Raw genomic sequence first — 17,740 nt, forward strand, 5'->3', positions numbered from 1 at the left:
AAGAATGCAAATGTTAAAGAGAGAGAATGCTAAACGTGAGGTTTAAACATGTTCAATCATTTTAAATGCTGTTATATGTCAACCATTAACTATTAATGCAAGTATGATACCTTCTGCTGACCAGATAAAATTGAACTATTCAGTTTATAACAGGGGTGGGTAATCCCAGTTCCTGAGGGACGATATCCTTCAACTTTTAGAGGTGGCTTTGCTTCGACACACCTGAATCAAGTCATTAGATGATGGAAGCTGGAGGGACTAACTGCATGCTGAGGAGGTAACTTAGCCATTTGATTCAGGTGTGTTGGACAAAGGATGGATCTAAAAGATGCAGGATACCGGTCCTCAGGATATGGAATTGCCCACCCCTGGTTTATGCAAACAAGCAGATTTTAAATTATTTTTTTATGTTTGAGGTTAAAATAAAGAATTCCAAGGTAAATTGTTTTTGAAATAATATTTATTCAGTAAAGAAGAATCCAGTCCAAGTATGACTAATCAACACACAGTTTGCCTCAGTTCTAAATGTTCCTAAATTCAATAAGACATTTTAAATCCTGCCTTTTGTCTTACAATTAAGGTCTCACAAAACTTAAACTGTGCCCAAAACTTAAACTCTTTTAATTGGTGCAAAACTTTCCCGCTAAAGAATTATCATTCCAAATATTTTAAACTGACAATAATCCAAAATTTTCCAGTTGTTTTGAACAGGGAGATAAGATTTCATTTTTATGCAGATATGAATGTGAATAAAAACCAGCCTCAGTGTTTTCAGACGGTTTAAATCTCTACGGTCTCTACTGTCTGAACTTCTCTTTTTTCTTTCTACATTTGCACGTTTGTCAATCTGCAACACAATCCTGAATATTTTCAGGCAGTCCTATAAGAACTATGTTCCACCTATATCTTTAGGCCACCTTATATATCTATCTCATAGATAAAGGTTAACAAGCTGATATAGTAACTTTAGAATCCATTTCTTTTGCTTCTGAGACAGATTTCCATTTAATAAAAAATAGCTTATTTCTAACGAGCTCTTGTTTCCGAGCCCCTTTTGTTCACTTTTTAACATAATTATTCCTGAAGAAAATGTAAAATGTCTCAGCCTTTATTTATAACTATGTCTAAATATATTGATAACAGATTGAAAAAGAAGAAAAATAAAACCCCAAAACCTGCTGATTGTATAGGTGTTTGAACACAGCTATGCTTTAGGTAGTTATCACATATACAGTATATAACCTGTATTTAAGCACAGTCTATTTTTTCATTGTTTTTTAATCATCCTTAAATCTCACAAATTTAATTTGTAAAATACAATAAACAGTTACTGTATAACATTACAGTATAATGTTCAGAGGACTGCATCTGATATGTAGACATCAGAGCGTTTCACATTCAGCTAATAACAAACATTGAAATCAGAAGCTGCTAAGGAACAAATAACATCATAATTTTAACAATTAGAGGAAAGAAAGTGAGCACCTTTAAGCTTCTATAGACTTTCTCAATTCAATTCAATTTCAATTCAGTTTATTTCTATAGCGCCAATTCACAACACATGTCATCTCAAGGCACTTTACAGTTCAACCAGATCATCCAGTCAGATTGATTTAAAGTTTTCTATCTAAGGTAAACCAGTTGATTGCATCGACTCATTCACTTGAATGCAATCCCTCACACTAAGCATGCTTGTAGCGACAGTGGAGAGGAAAAACTCCCTTTTAACAGGAAGAAACCTCCAGCAGAACCAGGCTCAGTGTGAGCGGCCATCTGCCGAGGCCGACTGGCGTTCAAGAAGACAGAAGCAGAGATTCAAAAAGCAGCTGTAAAAGGCGACCCCATCCAGGAAACACACAGCCAGACCAGCCAAACGCCAGGCAGACGAGCTCCAAGCCAGCTCCCATGTCGGAGGATGAAGAGAGCATGCCCAGCCAGCCACAGTCAGAGAAACAGGACTACACTAAAAAACAGGCAGATCTCCAACATCTAGAAACAAAGGTGTTGATGGCAGCAGCACAGCTTACATTTGTCCCCATGATGGTGTCACAGTCAAACAGGAACAAACCAGATGAAGCTACTATGAGAAAAAATCAGAGAGAGCATAACGTTAGAGATTGAACTAACAGATTCTGCAGAGTAGGAGAATAGAGAGAGAATGAAGCAGAATGATGAAAAATGGGTCTCTATGTCCTCCAGCAGTCTAAGTCTATAGCAGCAAAACCACAGAGATATCTCAGGATAACTCTGAGCCACTCTAACTATAAGCTTTATCAAAAAGGAAAGTTTTAATCCTATCCTTAAAAGTAGACAGGGTGTCTGCCTCTTCTTGTTGTATCTGATTCAAATTATATGTTAACTACAAATTTTTAAACACATTTATAAGGCTTTAAATACAGCAATAAAACTGTTTTTTAAAACCTGAACAATAGTTCTAACATCCCTTCTTTTACAGTACTTTCTTGAGTTAAGTGTCATTAATGTCTTGTCCACCAGATCATGCCTACAGTCCGGGAAGATTCAGGCTTCTTCTCCTGCCATGCAATCAACTCCTTTGGTGAAGACAGAGGAATCATTCAGCTCACAGTCCAAGGTAGAACTGACCGAGAGAACAGGTCCATGCAGAACTAAAACTGAATGGGTTGTTTGTTTCTCTTCATGGTTACTGTGGTTACGATAGTTGGTTCTGTGTTTAGAGAAAGCCTTGTTGAACCATGTTGTGCTTTTTAGAGCCACCAGACCCACCTGAGGTGGAGATCAGAGAGGTGAAGGACAGAACCATCGCTCTTCGATGGACCATGGGTTTCGATGGCAACAGTCCAATCACAGGGTTTGACATCGAGAGCAAAAACAAATCAGGTACATGAAAGTCTGCATGGAGAAACTCTTAGCTCAGCTTTTAAAATGGCTAATCTCATATGGAAGCTGGTGTCATTAAAGCAGACGTGTGGCGATTGGTCCTTAGGGTGTGAATTAGTTCTGCTTTCCCTGAGGTTCAGCGCTGCCACATGACGTAACCGTAGTAAACAGAGGTGTCAAATAACAAAGTACAATTACTTCATTATTATACTTTAATGCGGTAATTTTCTTTTTTAGAATTTTATTTTAGAATTACATTTTGAAAACTTTAAAGGTACACTATGCAACCGGTGTTGATTTTCCAGCGAGGCTCCCCCCAGAGGGCGAAAGTAAAAGTGCACTGTCGTAAATATGCTCAGCTGTTCTCCTGGTTTCTCCGTCAAGCCAGGCGCGGTTGTTTTAAGCTTAGCAGCGAATGACTAACGCTGCGTTCACACTGGACGTAGCTGGCGCGACAGAAGCAGCGAGTTTACATGCAAAGTCAATGGTTGACGCGCGTCAAGGTGCAGCAAAAGGTCCAGCGGCGCGTTTTGAGCAGCAGGCGCAGCACGTCTGAGCAGCTGAAGCAGCGCGTCGGGTGCGTTTAACGCAGGGAGAGAGACACAGCGCTGATGATCACTCCTCTTAAACAGTTTATTGACGCCTAAATTAACTTAAAATGCAGAAATCTGCCGGCAGAATATGCAGTTTGGATTATTTAGATGAAAAACACCTACCAGCTGCCGCGGTGAACCGCTGCTGATGAAGGGATCCATACTGTCGGCGCCCCGCTGGTATGTGGGGGTCTGAGCGGCTCCGACAGAAAAAATATTGAAGGCAGGATAATAATGTGAATGAACTGACTGCACTGATTACGTTTTCAGGTGTATTTTCTCACTTAAAAACATATTAAAACTACTTTATTCCCACTGATCACAGCAAATATAGCTGCAAGGCAGAGAAAGGATAGTGAAGCTCCGCCCAACGCGCGTCAGACACACTTTTGCACCACGCAGCCAGAGCAGCAAAGCTGCTTCAGCCGCGCGTCAGAACTAACTGGTACAAGCAGCAAAAAGGAAGCAGCAGACGCGATTTTGCTGCTTTTGCTGCGTGAACGTAGCATAACTGCACAAAGATCGCCACTGTGCTAGCAACGAGAATGCTTTTAATGGGGGCGTGTAGCAGTTCTCGCCGTAAAGCAAGACTGACTCTCACGAGACTTCTGAGCCTGTGGGTGCGGGTCGGTGCTCCTGCAGTTGCAAGTGCGGTATTTCCCCCACAGACCACCAGGGCGGCCGAGAATACCTTTGTTCAACCTGAAATGACTCATTTAATCATCCATAACGTTATGGAACACATTAATTAACTGACAAATGTTGCATAGTGTGCCTTTAACAACACCATGGATCAAAAATACATGTTTAGCAACATGGAAGGAAAATATTTTTTTAAAATAAAATAAAAAACAGAAACAAAACAACATTTAAAAAAAAAGAAAGGAAAAAGGTAAAGCAAAAAAAAACACTTTTGCAAAATCTATAATACAAAATCAGAAAGTTAAAATATACAGCCTATGCTTCTTGTACATCTTTCTGGCTTTCAAAGAAGTCTGTAAATAATTCCCATAATTTCTAGAAACTTTGTAGCTTCCTCTTTTTAGTATAAGTCAATTTTTCCACGGCCAGAGTGTTACACAGGGTCTTGACAGACGGTGCTTCCATGAGATAACATTGCAGTATTTATTTTGAAATGAGCACATTTTTTTAGAGAACTTTTTACTTCTACTCCTTAATTTATTTTTACAATTATCTCTACTTTCTACCCATTACATTTTAAAAATGGACTTGTTAGTTTTGTTTAATTTAAGCTAATTTTTGCTTATTTAAAAAAAATTTAAAACTATTAAAATTGTTTTCATCCAGACAATTAATTTCTTAGTGGTTGGATTCCGTACTGCACCTACTTTCTGTTCGGCACCAAAATGAATAGTTTTTCAAGATGATGCAAAGTTAGATTTGACACCATTACCATTAGTTATGAAACTAAAAAAATTACATTACTATCCAGAATTGTAGAAAAATGTTCTTTACTAGTTAGTGCAGTAAGCAGTATAAGGGTTTAAGCTTCTGTCCTTAACATTTTTCCTGAATTACTTCTACCTTTATACTTTCAGTAGTTTTAAAAACTGAACTTTTACGCTTTTTTTTGAGTAAAAAGCTGTAAAAAGTGTTTTTAAACGGTAGTATTTTTACTTCTACGTGAGTATTAAACATTAATACCTGTGGTAGTAAGACCTCTGTGTTTTTTTCCCGCTCAGCCTCCTGGGACACCGCTCAGAAAACCAAAGATGTGTCGCCTCAGCTGAACCAGGCCACCATCATCGACCTTCATCCCTCCTCCACATACAACATTCGCATGTTTGCCAAGAACCTCATCGGCAAGAGCGAGGCCAGCAATGAGCTCACCATCACCACAGATGAAGCAGGTGAGCCGGAAACTACACCCTTTACTCCATAATTAATAATAAAAAAAGATTTTTGTGAGAGGGTTTTGTGACCCAGATCTTAAAGATTTGATGTGAGGGTGCTTCCAACCTGGAGACATCATCCGTTTGGCTCAGTTGCATCTCTGAACACACACTGACCCTGTGCTAAAAGCAGGACTTTTTAATTAGTGGCCTCAGCAGTCAATCTCACACCACATTCAAAAGGCAGAGACTCAGCATATTTTTGCAAATGATCTTTGTTTTCCTTCATCTCACCCCTGAGGCTCCTGCAGGGCCCCTTCTCCTCACCCTTAGGTTGAAGCAGCATCATCCCATCTGCTTCCACGTTGACTCGCAGTAAAGCCTCTTGTCTTTTCGCTCTTGTCTAAAATATGTTTATGATCCTAACTTAGCTCCTGATGGACCTCCTCAAGACGTGCAGCTGGAAGCCCTTTCATCTCAGAGCATCCGGGTCACATGGAGGGTAAGTTCTGTTCATTCTACTGCTTTAAGAGTTATGCATTCCAGACACAACAAACTGAAGATATTCAAACTTTTCTTTTGTTACACAAACAACAACATTTGACCTCTTAGATTCTTCAGTGTTTAAAAAATCGTCTGGGCATAAAAAAAAGGCTCACAGATATCTTAGCAGGCTGTTGTCTTTCATTGTCTCATCATTGGAAATATTCAGCCTCTTCATGCTCACAAGAACTTTTGCTAAGATTTGTTTTTTGATTTTTTTGTCTCAGTTTCCTATGATTGTGTTTAATCAGTTAGTCTCTGCAAGGACTTGTGAAAGCAGCATTCACTTAAAGGCAACAGCTCAACAAAAAATCCCAAAGTAGTTAGAAGTGATGCTTTGCAAAGATTACAAGTTTTAAAACATAATTGAGTAGATTTTTTAGCCCTAATAAATGTTTGCACAGAATTGCTGCATCATCACCTCTTTCTGCTAAATATAATCACCAGGGAAACAGACTCATAATGCACCTAGCCCTATTTCTCATATGTAAGAGACAGATAAAAAAATCCCCTCATCAGCAACAAGGATGGACCCAAAAGTGGGCCGAGCATTATGGGTCATGGCGGCCCTCCATTGGAAACACAGTATACCGGAAGATATATGCACATGTTGTGATGTTTCAAAACAATAAATGATATACTGAAAGAAAGTAATGAAGGGTTAAGAAAATGGCTCCTTAGTGCTGAGTAACTGATCATATTTGATCTGTTCACATATAAAAACAGTTCGATCTGAAAAACTCACGCAAAGAGAAAAGACAATTAGTAGAAATGTATTGATACAATTACTTTGTCTTTGGCGCTCAGACCACGGCAGGATATATAGCGCTTCATTTTGATAGATATGCATGAACAGGAGGAAAGAACAGGGCTGTTTCTCCCCCAGGCCTGAAACTGATGGTGGAGTGGAGATAGATGAAGTTGGTCAGTCTGTAGACTGCTGGTTAGCAAGACGGTCTGCTGAGCTTTATGGGGAGATCCAGTGGACTGCGTGAGCTGATACTAGAGCTTCACTCAGGGACCTGGAAGATGGAAGTCCAGTTTGGATAAACACAGGTTGAGAGAACCTGTCCATGATGAAATTTCACCTAACACTGACAGAACCTTACAATACTACTTTATATTGTAATATTTTAAGGAATCATGTGTAACACTGAGTCTGGTTCTGCTGGAGGTTTCTTCCTGTTTAAAGGGAGTTTTTCCTCTCAACTGTCGCTACAAGTATGCTTGGGGTGAAGGATTGCCTTCGCATCAATGAGTCGATGCAATCAACTAGTTTTCCTTAGATAGAAAACTTTGAATCAATTAGACTGGATGATCTGGTTGAACTGTAAAGTCCTTAAGATGACATGCATTGTGAATTGGAGCTATATGAATAAATTGAAGTAAAATTGAAAAATGAATTGAAATTGTATTTGTTTAAACTTTTGTCTTTAATAAGGTAATAATATTGATAATTGCAATAAAACTACGCAGCCATCATTTTGTTTCAAAAGGTTAATCAGCCCTACTAAATGTAACTAGTTCCTAACAATAATAAACCATAAACTCTCCCAATGTTTCACTGATACTGAATCACAATATTAAGAATATTAATAATATTAAAACACACACACCCTATAATTCTGTTGTATTCTATTGTTTATGATGCAAACAGATTCTGTCCTCTTTTAGCACATGCTGAACATTGCACATTTTATGGAGATCATGTTTTTACGACAGCATAGTAGTAATTATTTCATCCCTTTCTAGTATTTTATAATGGGGGAAATAAGTATCTTTACTTCTTCATGATGTAGCTGTCCTCTACAGGATTTTATCAAATACACAGGGAAGGGAAAGTAGCACAAATTTTGTTTTAAATAGATTGAAGGTGATGAAATTCCAAGATGTACCAAAACTGAAGCGATCAGCAGATGCTTGTAAATATTAGCGTAGGGGCAGAACTTTTGATGGTGTTCAGCATATTTATTCATTTGAATTGAAATTAACATTTTGGAGCAGTGTGGAAGTGAAACAGTGGTTAAGTTCTTGGCTTTGAATTTTTTCTTGCCAGCCGCCTAAGAAGCACCTCCAGAACGGGGCCATCCGAGGCTACCAGGTGGGCTACAGGGAATACAGCTCCGGTGGGAATTACCAGTTCAGTGTGATCAGTGTGGAAACAACTGGGGACAACGCAGAAAGTCTGGTCCTGGACAACCTGAAGAAGTTCACCCAGTATGGAGTGGTGGTGCAGGCCAGCAACAGTGCAGGGACAGGGCCGTCGTCTACTGAGGTGGCTGCTACCACTCTGGAGGACGGTGAGAGACTTTTTCTTTCCAGCCTTGCTGAATGTGTGCCCTCATACTAAAGGTTTAGTACAATTTAATCACATTACAAAAACCCTCTGTAGAAAATAAAGTTTCTAGAGAGATAGAATGTTTTCTTTCTGCCACTAGATACCTAAATTCGCCGAATAAGTCAGGATAAGTGCAATGAAAGATGTGCTTGAACCTGCTCACCAGAACAGCAGGACTTGTATAAAACATCAGTCCTGGTGCTTGATAAGAAGGCCAGGAAAATCTCCCTATATTGCTGCCAAAAACCAAAAGTGAAGCAGAATATTGGTAATTTTAGATACTACAGTGAATGCTGGGGGTTTGGGTAAAACATTTTCACCTTGTACCGCAGAATTTAAATATTATCTATCACATAAGAAGACGACACAATGCCTAATCCTGCTGTGAGAATGGTTTTATTGACCAGTTTTACACAGCTGATACGTCAGTGTTGGTGAAACAAGAAGAGCTAGAGAGCCTCAATATGTTAGCTTCTGTCACTGCCTGGTGGGCTTTAGAAGGTACTACATGTTTCTGCCTCCTGGCGATGAATATGAAGTCTGTTGTTTTCAGCCATCCTGCTTCTCCTTCCTTAGTGCCGAGTCGTCCTCCTGAGAACGTCCAGGCTGTAGCAACGTCTCCAGAGGTCATCTCGCTATCCTGGCTGACGCCTCCTAAAGATGCTCTGAATGGCAACCTGCTGGGATTCAGAGTCATCTACTGGGCCAACCTGCCTGATGGAGGTACAGTCAGACAGCAGCTGATTTACAATGGTAGAAAAAAAAACACATTTAAACTGTAAATAAAAGATAATTTTTTATTTGTTTAATTTGAAACGGTTGGACTGTATCTGAGACGTCCTCTGCCGGCTGTCAGACAGCATGGCAATACGCTGTCACATCCTGGGTTTGTGCTGGTGGGATCGGTTGTGACAGCATGATTACCTTTGGCCCCTCACTGTCACATCATGTTGGCCTGCATGAACAGCAGGAAAGCTTTGGACTTGACAGCCAGAACCAGTTTGCATAGTAACAGTGAGACAGCGCTCAATGTTAATGCTTTTAGCTGATGGTCTGACTAATATTAGATGCAAATGAATCTCAACATGGTGCATACTCTGTATATGTGCGACTATAAACTGTTAGTTCTTCTCATGGAAATGTTATGTACAATTTCCTACAAGATAATAAAACTTAAAAAAAAACTGGAATATCACAATAATGTTACCTTATTACAGTAAAAATAAAAAAGGGGACCTCACATGCGCTCAGTATTGATTCCACACAGACTGATATATTTCAGGAATTAGTTTAGGCTTAAAACCAATGAAAAACAGATTCTATGTTTGGTTAAATCAAAATGTTCTCTCATATGGAGTAAATGTATTCATTGTTGTTGTAGTTTTCGTATTTTTTCCTCTTCTTTCAATTTTATTTTTAATTATTCTAATTATTTAGACTGAGTTTTGGAATTGCGTTTAACAGATCACATTCCCTTCTCTTAAAGCCTAATATAATCGCTTGCTCTTGATGCCCACAGTGACCAATAGAAATGTTGTTGCCAACCGATGCACACCAATAGAAATGCCTCTTTGCTCCACCCTTACGAAGAAAGCCCGCCCCCAGAGGTGAAGAGAGTGGGATACTTAAAACGATGCAAAAAATCTGAAAAGCAGAAAAAAATATTAAAAATATTTAAAATAATACAATTTAAAAATATAAAATCTCTATAAAGAATGTATAAAAAAACTACAATTTAAGAAAAATAACTTCTTGAGAAACTAAAGGTAAAAATAATAGGCCTATCAGAAAAAACTGCAAAGTCACTTTTCCGATTAACATATTTATCAAAGTTTTTTTTATTTCCCTTGGCAAAACACGTTTTTGCTTGCAACAATGATTGAACAAAATTAAGTTCATTTTATTAGATCTATAAAAAAGGATTTTTTTTACTACATACAGTTTCTATAATGGTCAACCTAATCTTGGGGATGACCGCTAAATTAACAGTAGACCTCATTAACACACTTCACAAGGAGACTAAACCACCAAGGGTGACTGCTAAAGGAGCTGGTATTTCACAAAAAAATGCATATTTATAGGAAGTTGAGTGGAAGGAAAAGGTGTGCTGGAAAAAAAAGTGTGTCTGCATTTTTTAAAAGGATTGAAAACTGAAGTCAGTTCAGGATTTGTCGGAAAGTCTTACATAATGGACTGAGGCTTAGGTCTGTTTAGCAAAAGCTACTATGAACGGGATACAAACTAGACCCTAACACATTCCTTAGGTCATTCATTCTTTAAAACAGAGATTTTTCTTTTATATTTGCATTAGAATATTGATTTGGCAGGACATAAAGATTATTACTTTCTCCCTCCTTCTGTCTGCTCACTCCTCTCTCTGCCTCTTCAGAGCTCGGTGAGATCAGGAACGTCACGACCTCTAAGCCCTCGCTGGAGCTGGATGGGCTGGAGAAATACACCAACTACAGCATCCAGGTGTTGGCCTTTACCAGAGCTGGAGATGGTGTTCGCAGTGAGCAGATTTACACCCGCACCAAGGAGGATGGTAGGAAGATGAACACATCCCGTTTTATTTTATTTGTCGTATAGATACATTCAAGTTTTCTAAATACCTCACAGTCAATGTTAAATTAATCAATATATTTTTGTCACTCATTGTATTAAAAGAAACTTATTTATTATATAGAGGCAGGTAGATCCTTAGGGCCGAATTTACTAATAGCAATAATTACAAGAACTAAATTACGTCTTTTAAATTAGAGATTTCATATGCAGTTAGTGGTCGTCGTTCTCTTAGATCATCTTTAGAAAACAAGGGCAGACAAAGCCGCCATAATGGAAGATTTCTTCTTTGTTTTTTTTTTCTTTTATTTAATCAAGACAAAATGAGATTATTTAGTTTATAAAAGGAAAAAGGGGAAAAACAAATATTGCCCTAGCAGCATAATTCTCCTCCCAGAAAAACGGTACAAGCAGTAGCGGCTGTTCTAGACCAAATTCATTTAGGTTGGGTAGTAGTTTTATTTTTTTTTTTTTAACAGGGATATAAAACTAAAGAATGATACTAAAAAATAAAAATAAAGGTGAAAATTAGGTTTTTATTATGTTGTATTAGGTGCACCAAACAGGATAGTGTGGCTCCAAGACAGCAAAGTATAAATATAAATTTTAATCCTAAATAATAAAGCTTCCTGGAGGGGAAGCGAAACATCTTCAAATCTTGGAAACCAAGTCTAGTGGATTGTTTTTTGTTTTTGTTTTGTTTTGTTTTTTTACTTTTACGGAAAAACCTAAATAATAAAGTATTGATTTATTGATTTATAAATCACTGTAAAGCTGAAGCTGTAAAATTAAAAAATTAAAATTGGTCTAAAGAGACCAATCAGTTTAGAGTTGCTGTTCCAGCGCATATCCTCAGTGTATAACTGTCCATGGGTTTAACACCTGCATAACATCAAAACAGATGACAAAACCTTGCCTAACTGTGCTAATGCATAACTCAAATATAAACAAGGTACAAGCAGAGCTGAAATAAATTCATGTGCCCACTTAGAAGGGACAACTGTGTGGCAGTGTGGAACGTTTTTTAAGGAAAAATCCTAGAAAAGATAACTGCTTCAGCTCCTTGATTCCTGTCCCCCTCTTCCGGATTAGGAGCTACCATCAGCAGTATTGAGATTAAGCTACTGGATTTCCCCAACACCAGCTTCACCCGAAATATTGCAAACCAACGTCCGCACCTAATAATTGTGCCCAATGTCTTACATGACAGGCAGAACCTGAAAGTATTTTCATTACCCTGAGAATGTTCTATGTGAGGGCCATGGTAGCAATAATATGTCTTATTGAAAGATTGGATCTTTATATGTTGGACAGGCTGCTCAGTGGTTGATAAAAAGAAAAGCAGATTAGGGCCACTAGAAATTTTTTTTAAGATTAACTGATTTTGTATTTGATTTGATGTTAATATGGGAATTTTGACTTTAATCTCAAAATTCTGAGAAAAAAAGCCTGAATTCTAAGAAAAAGTCAAAATTGTTTGAAAAAACTTTGATATCTGAGATTAAAGTCCGAATTCTGGGAACAAAGTTTCAATTCTGATATTTGTCAGAATTCTGAGAGAAAAAGTAATTATTCTTAGATTAAAGTCAGAGTTTTTGATTAAAAAGTCAGAATTCTTTGAAAAAATACAGAATTCTAAGAAAAAGTCAGAGTTAGAGTCAGAGTTAAAGTCAGAATTCCGATTTTAGCCTCATATTAACCTCTAATAAAATGAAAAATCAGTAAAAAAAAATTTTTTTTCCCAGTGGCCCTAATCCCCTTCCATAGATTAGGGCCCATTAAAATAAAAATCAGACCACTTACGTTGCAAGCTATTTTATCAATGCGTCTCTCCCATAACATTCTTCTTCCAGTTCCTGGTCCTCCAGCTGGTGTGAAAGCTGCAGCTGCATCCAACTCAGTGGTGTTTGTGTCCTGGCTTCCTCCTCTCAAAGTGAACGGCATCATCAGAAAATACACCGTTTTCTGCTCCAACCCCCACCCTACGGTAAAACAGATTCTAGCACTTTTCCCTCACTTTGGTTTTTAGTTACACTTCAGATCTCTAGAAACACACGATTGTTTACAAAACGGATTTTCTGCAGGTTAAGCTGATATAAATGGTTTTTCACCTTCCTCCTGCAGGTGAGTAGTGAATTTGAAGCGGCCCCGGATGTCTTCTTCTACCGCATCCCTAACCTGAGCAGAAACCGACAGTACAGTATCTGGGTGGTGGCTGTCACTGCCGCCGGCCGAGGAAACGCCAGCGAGATCATCACTGTCAAACCCATGGCGGAGGGTCAGTGGGACATTCAGCACCAAACACATGCATGTTTCTTTATCAAAGCTGATCTGTAACAGCAGGCTGATATACATGGAAATAAATATCTCCTTTCTACTCTGCATGTAAATGAGCCTTCATTCAGCCCCTGTCTCTGCACAGGCTTTGGTGAGGGCTGATAAGCTGATTGTATTAACTGATAGATGCTATGGGGTGTAGAGTCAAGACCCACAGCTCCTATCAGGGTACCCACATCCTCTCTGCAGCCATGCTGATCAATGCTGTCTCCTTGTACCGTTATTCAGTCAGAGACACAAACTAAGCCTCCAATCAGTTGGCCAAAGGTTTAGAGAATACAAAACACAGAAGCTGGAGAGGCAAAGAGTTTATGCTAACAAAATTGCTTCCTTTTAAATTCAATTCTGTTTATTTATATATATATATATATCTCAAGGCACGTTACAGTTCACCAGATCAAATTGATTAAAAGTTTTCTAAGGAAAACCAGTTGATTGCATCGACTCATTGACTCGAAAGCAATCCCTCACACTAAGCATGCTTGTAGCGACAGTGGAGAGGAAAAACTCCCTTTTAACATGAAAAACCTCCAGCAGAACCAAACTCAGTGTGAGCGCCCATTTGGGGTTTAAGGAGACAGAAGCAGAAATACAAAAGGCAACTGTAAAAGGTGGCCCGGTCCAAGAAAAACACAGCCAGGCAGCTCCCATATCAGAAGATGAAGAGAGCACATCCAGCCTGTCAGTTGTTGGTGGCAGCAGCACAGCTGATATTTTTCTCCAGGATGGAGTTACAGCCAAACTGTCATGATGGGTTCTCAAAAGAGACCCAAATATGCAGAACACCACTAGACGGAAACAGGTGTAAAAGTTCAACAAAGTTTATTGTCACAAGCACAATGATAAACTGGTTCTGGTTCTGGCCCAGGTACACGGGTTCACCGGAATCTGCGTGGGAAGACAGTTCAGTTAGCGAGGCACTTAGGGATTTATCTTTAGATAGTTTCAGACTTGTACCTTGAGGGTCCTTGATTAAGGTCTTGAGAGGAAGGCTGTTGGAACTGGAGAGAGTTTGATTGGCAGAGTCCGAAAGCTGCTTCAGCGTCTTACTTCTTAAGGTTTGAACAGAGCTAAGCTCACGGTTTCCAGCTCTTGATCCAAGGCTGCATGGAAGTTCAAAGGCAGGCTTCAGGTTTGGCTCAGAGGGCAGGCTTGGCAGGTTAAGCTCTTCCAGAGCTTCACAGGAGAAAGACTGGTTTCCTGGAAAACAGAGACAGAGGTTAGAATCCAGCTTGGATTCAAAAAGTCAACAAAAGTTCTCAGAGGTTCTAGGCTTAGGTGCTAACCAACTGGATCAACACTGCGGCGTTAAGGCAAGTTCTGAAGACAGCTTAAGTAGTGGATCCTCTGATGATGGAATGAGCTGCAGCTGTGGAGGAGGCTCAGCTCAGGAGGATCCACGGCGGACTCTGCTGGAGAAAGGTGGTATTTCTCCAGCTTCTAACAGTACCCCCCCCCTCAACGACCGCCCCTTGGCGGTCCGGAAGAGGTCGATGGGCAGGATTGCTCGTACTCCTCGATCAGGGAAGGATCGAGGATGTAAGAGCCGGGAACCCACTGGCGATCCTCCGGTCCGTAGCCCTCCCAGTCGACGAGGTACTGCCAGCCGCGACCTCGCCGACGGGAGTCCACGATGCGGCGAACGGTGAATGCCGGATGGCCATCGACTTCCAGGGCGGGTGGTGGGGAGTCGGATGGCGGGCACAGAGGGCTTGAGACGACAGGCTTGACTTGGGAGACGTGGAAGGTGGGGTGAATGCGGAGAGACGAAGGTAACTGAAGACGGACTGCAGATGGATTGATGACATGGGAAACCTTAAACGGACCAATGAACCTGGGGGAGAGTTTTCGAGACATTCCCTTGAGGGGAATGTCTCGAGTGGACAGCCATACCTCCTGGCCTACGGAGTACTCGGGAGCGGGGCGTCTCTTGGAGTCGGCAAAGCGTTTGGAAGTCACAGAAGATCTGTTGAGTGTCGTGATGGTTTCCTTCCAAATTCTCTGGCAGCGTCTGATGTGTTGATTGATTGATCTGACCGAAATCTCCTTCTCATCTGCGGGGAAAAGTGGAGGTTGGTAACCGTGACTGACCTGAGAGGGTGATTGACCGGTGGAAGCAGATTTGAGTGAGTTATGGGCATATTCAATCCATGTTAAATATTGGCTCAAGTCGGTGGGGTTGTTTGAAGTCAGGCAACGGAGGGTTGATTCTAGTTGCTGGTTCATCCTCTCGGTTTGGCCATTGGATTGTGGATGATAACCGGATGTCAACGAAGATTTACAGCCAAGAGCTGAACAGAATGCCTTCCAAACTTGAGATATGAACTGGGGGCCACGGTCTGAGAGGATCTCCTGGGGAATGCCATGTAGACGGAAGACGTGTTTCACTAAGAGCTGAGCGGTTTGGAAGGCCGAGGGAAGCTTCCTGAGAGGGATGAGATGACAGGATTTCGAAAAACGATCAACGATGGTGAAGATTGTGGACATACCTCGAGAGACAGGGAGACCGGTGACGAAGTCGATTGCAATATGGGACCATGGACGTGAAGGAATCGGAAGAGGCTGTAGCAGACCCGAGGGGGGCTGGTGTGAGGCCTTATTTCTGGCACAAGTGGAACAAGCCAACACATACTCCTTTACATCTCTGTGGAGCGTTGGCCACCAGAAGCGTCTTGAGATCAAAGCGATGGTTCTGCTGACTCCCGGATGGGCAGAAAATTTGGCAGCATGCATCCATTGTATTAGTCGGGACCTGACAGAAGATGGAACATAGGTTCTGTTAGCAGGACCGTTACCTGGGTCGGGTTCTGTGGTCAAGGCGGAGTTAATAAGATCGGTGATCTCCCAAGTTACAACTCCAACTGTGCATGATGCCGGAAGGACAGGTTCTGGTGTCTCGGGTTGATCGACGGAGTATAGACGAGAAAGGGAATCTGGTTTGACATTCTTGGATGTAGGAGATAATGAGATTGAATCGTGAGAAAAAGATGGACCACCTGGATTGACGAGGGTTAGCCTGTTTGGCTGACTGGATGTAAGCAAGGTTCTTGTGATCTGTCCAAACTAGAACCGGGTGCTCAGCTCCTTCCAGCCAGTGTCTCCACTCCTCCAGCGCCAACTTGATGGCCAACAGCTCACGATCTCCAACGTCGTAGTTCTGCTCTGCTGAAGAAAGTCTACGAGAGAAAAAGGCGCATGGATGGATCTTTTGGTCAGTGTCGAGTCTTTGAGATAGCACTGCTCCAACACCAGAATCTGAAGCGTCCACTTCGAGGATGAACTGTTTGGATGGGTCAGGCTGAATTAACACGGGTGCTCTGGAAAACAAAGATTTCAGTTTCTCAAATGCAGTCTGAGCCTCAGGAGTCCAAAGAAAAGTTCGTTTTACTGATGTCAGTGAGGTTAAGGGAAGAGCTGTTTGGCTATAGTTCCTTATGAAGCGGCGGTAAAAATTGGCGAACCCCAAAAATCTCTGAAGCTGCTTGCGATTTTCTGGAACTGGTCATTCCAAAACAGCCTTTATTTTGTCTTCAGAAGGCTTAACCTGCCCGCCCTCGAGCACAAACCCCAAAAAGGTAACTGAAGGTTGATGAAACTCACACTTTTCAGCTTTGACAAACAATTTGTTCTCCAGTAACCTTTGTAACACCAGGCGGACATGCTTCTTATGTTCAGACAGGTTTCTTGAATAAATGAGTATGTCGTCAATGTAGACGAACACAAACACATTTAAAAAGTCTCTGAGTACGTCATTCACTAGAGCTTGGAAACAGGCAGGGGCGTTGGTTAAACCAAAGGGCATAACCAAATATTCAAACTGACCCAAGGGGGTTTTGAAGGCAGTTTTCCACTCATCTCCTTCTCAGATTCTAAGAAGATGATATGCATTCCTTAGATCTAGTTTGGTGAAGACAGTTGCCCCTTGAACAGGTTCAAACGCAGAGGCGAGAAGAGGTAGAGGGTACTTGTTCTTAATTGTTATTTGGTTCAAACCTCTGTAGTCGATACATGGTCTTAAGGAACCGTCCTTCTTGCCAACAAAAAAGAACCCAGCACCCAGAGGAGAGGAAGATGGGCGAATAATCCCAGCAGCTAAAGACTCGTTAATGTACTTCTCCATTGTTTCTCGTTCAGGTTTGGAGATATTGTATAATCGGCTGCTGGGTAACGGTGCTCCAGGTAGCAACTCAATCGCACAGTCATATGGTCTGTGTGGTGGAAGGGACGTAGCACTGACCTTACTGAAGACAGGAGCCAAGTCATTGTACTCAGAAGGGACTGAAGAAAGGTCAGGAGAGTCCATCTCCCCCCCACCTCTAGGAGGCCCCACCAAGGGGGCAGCCGAACGAAGGCATGTCTCATGGCATAACGCAGACCACGACTCCACGTGACGATCAGTCCAATTAATACGTGGATTGTGTTTCTCCAACCATTCGAATCCAAGCACCAGGGGAGAGCATGCGGAGGGAAAAACAAAAAATGTAATGGTTTCACGATGGTTACCAGAAAGTAGTAGCTCGAGGGGTTGGGTTTGATGGGTAACCTGGTGGAGTTTCTTCCCATCTATGGCAGAGACACAAAGAGGTTGGGTCAGAGGAATGGTTTCAATCTGCAGTTGTTGGACGAGATTAGAATCAATGAGGTTCCGTTCACAG

General features: G+C 41.0%; 1 protein-coding gene across 3 annotated transcripts in view; it reads left to right on the forward strand.

Annotated features, from left to right (window-relative positions):
• The window catches only part of LOC119797547 (Down syndrome cell adhesion molecule homolog), a 137,945-nt gene that overhangs the window by 103,904 nt on the left and 16,301 nt on the right, over positions 1-17,740 (forward strand). For all 3 annotated transcript variants that reach the window (XM_038306666.1, XM_038306665.1, XM_038306664.1), the window contains exons 13-21: positions 2,497-2,593; positions 2,731-2,859; positions 5,156-5,323; positions 5,737-5,807; positions 7,905-8,148; positions 8,763-8,909; positions 10,576-10,731; positions 12,602-12,735; positions 12,873-13,026. In XM_038306666.1, the coding sequence (XP_038162594.1) occupies positions 2,497-2,593; positions 2,731-2,859; positions 5,156-5,323; positions 5,737-5,807; positions 7,905-8,148; positions 8,763-8,909; positions 10,576-10,731; positions 12,602-12,735; positions 12,873-13,026 (1,300 nt within the window). The remainder of the gene's footprint in view (positions 1-2,496; positions 2,594-2,730; positions 2,860-5,155; positions 5,324-5,736; positions 5,808-7,904; positions 8,149-8,762; positions 8,910-10,575; positions 10,732-12,601; positions 12,736-12,872; positions 13,027-17,740) is intronic.

This window comes from Cyprinodon tularosa, unplaced genomic scaffold, assembly GCF_016077235.1.
Source record: "Cyprinodon tularosa strain WSP-4 unplaced genomic scaffold, ASM1607723v1 ctg589, whole genome shotgun sequence".
Taxonomy (NCBI): Eukaryota; Metazoa; Chordata; class Actinopteri; order Cyprinodontiformes; family Cyprinodontidae; genus Cyprinodon; species Cyprinodon tularosa.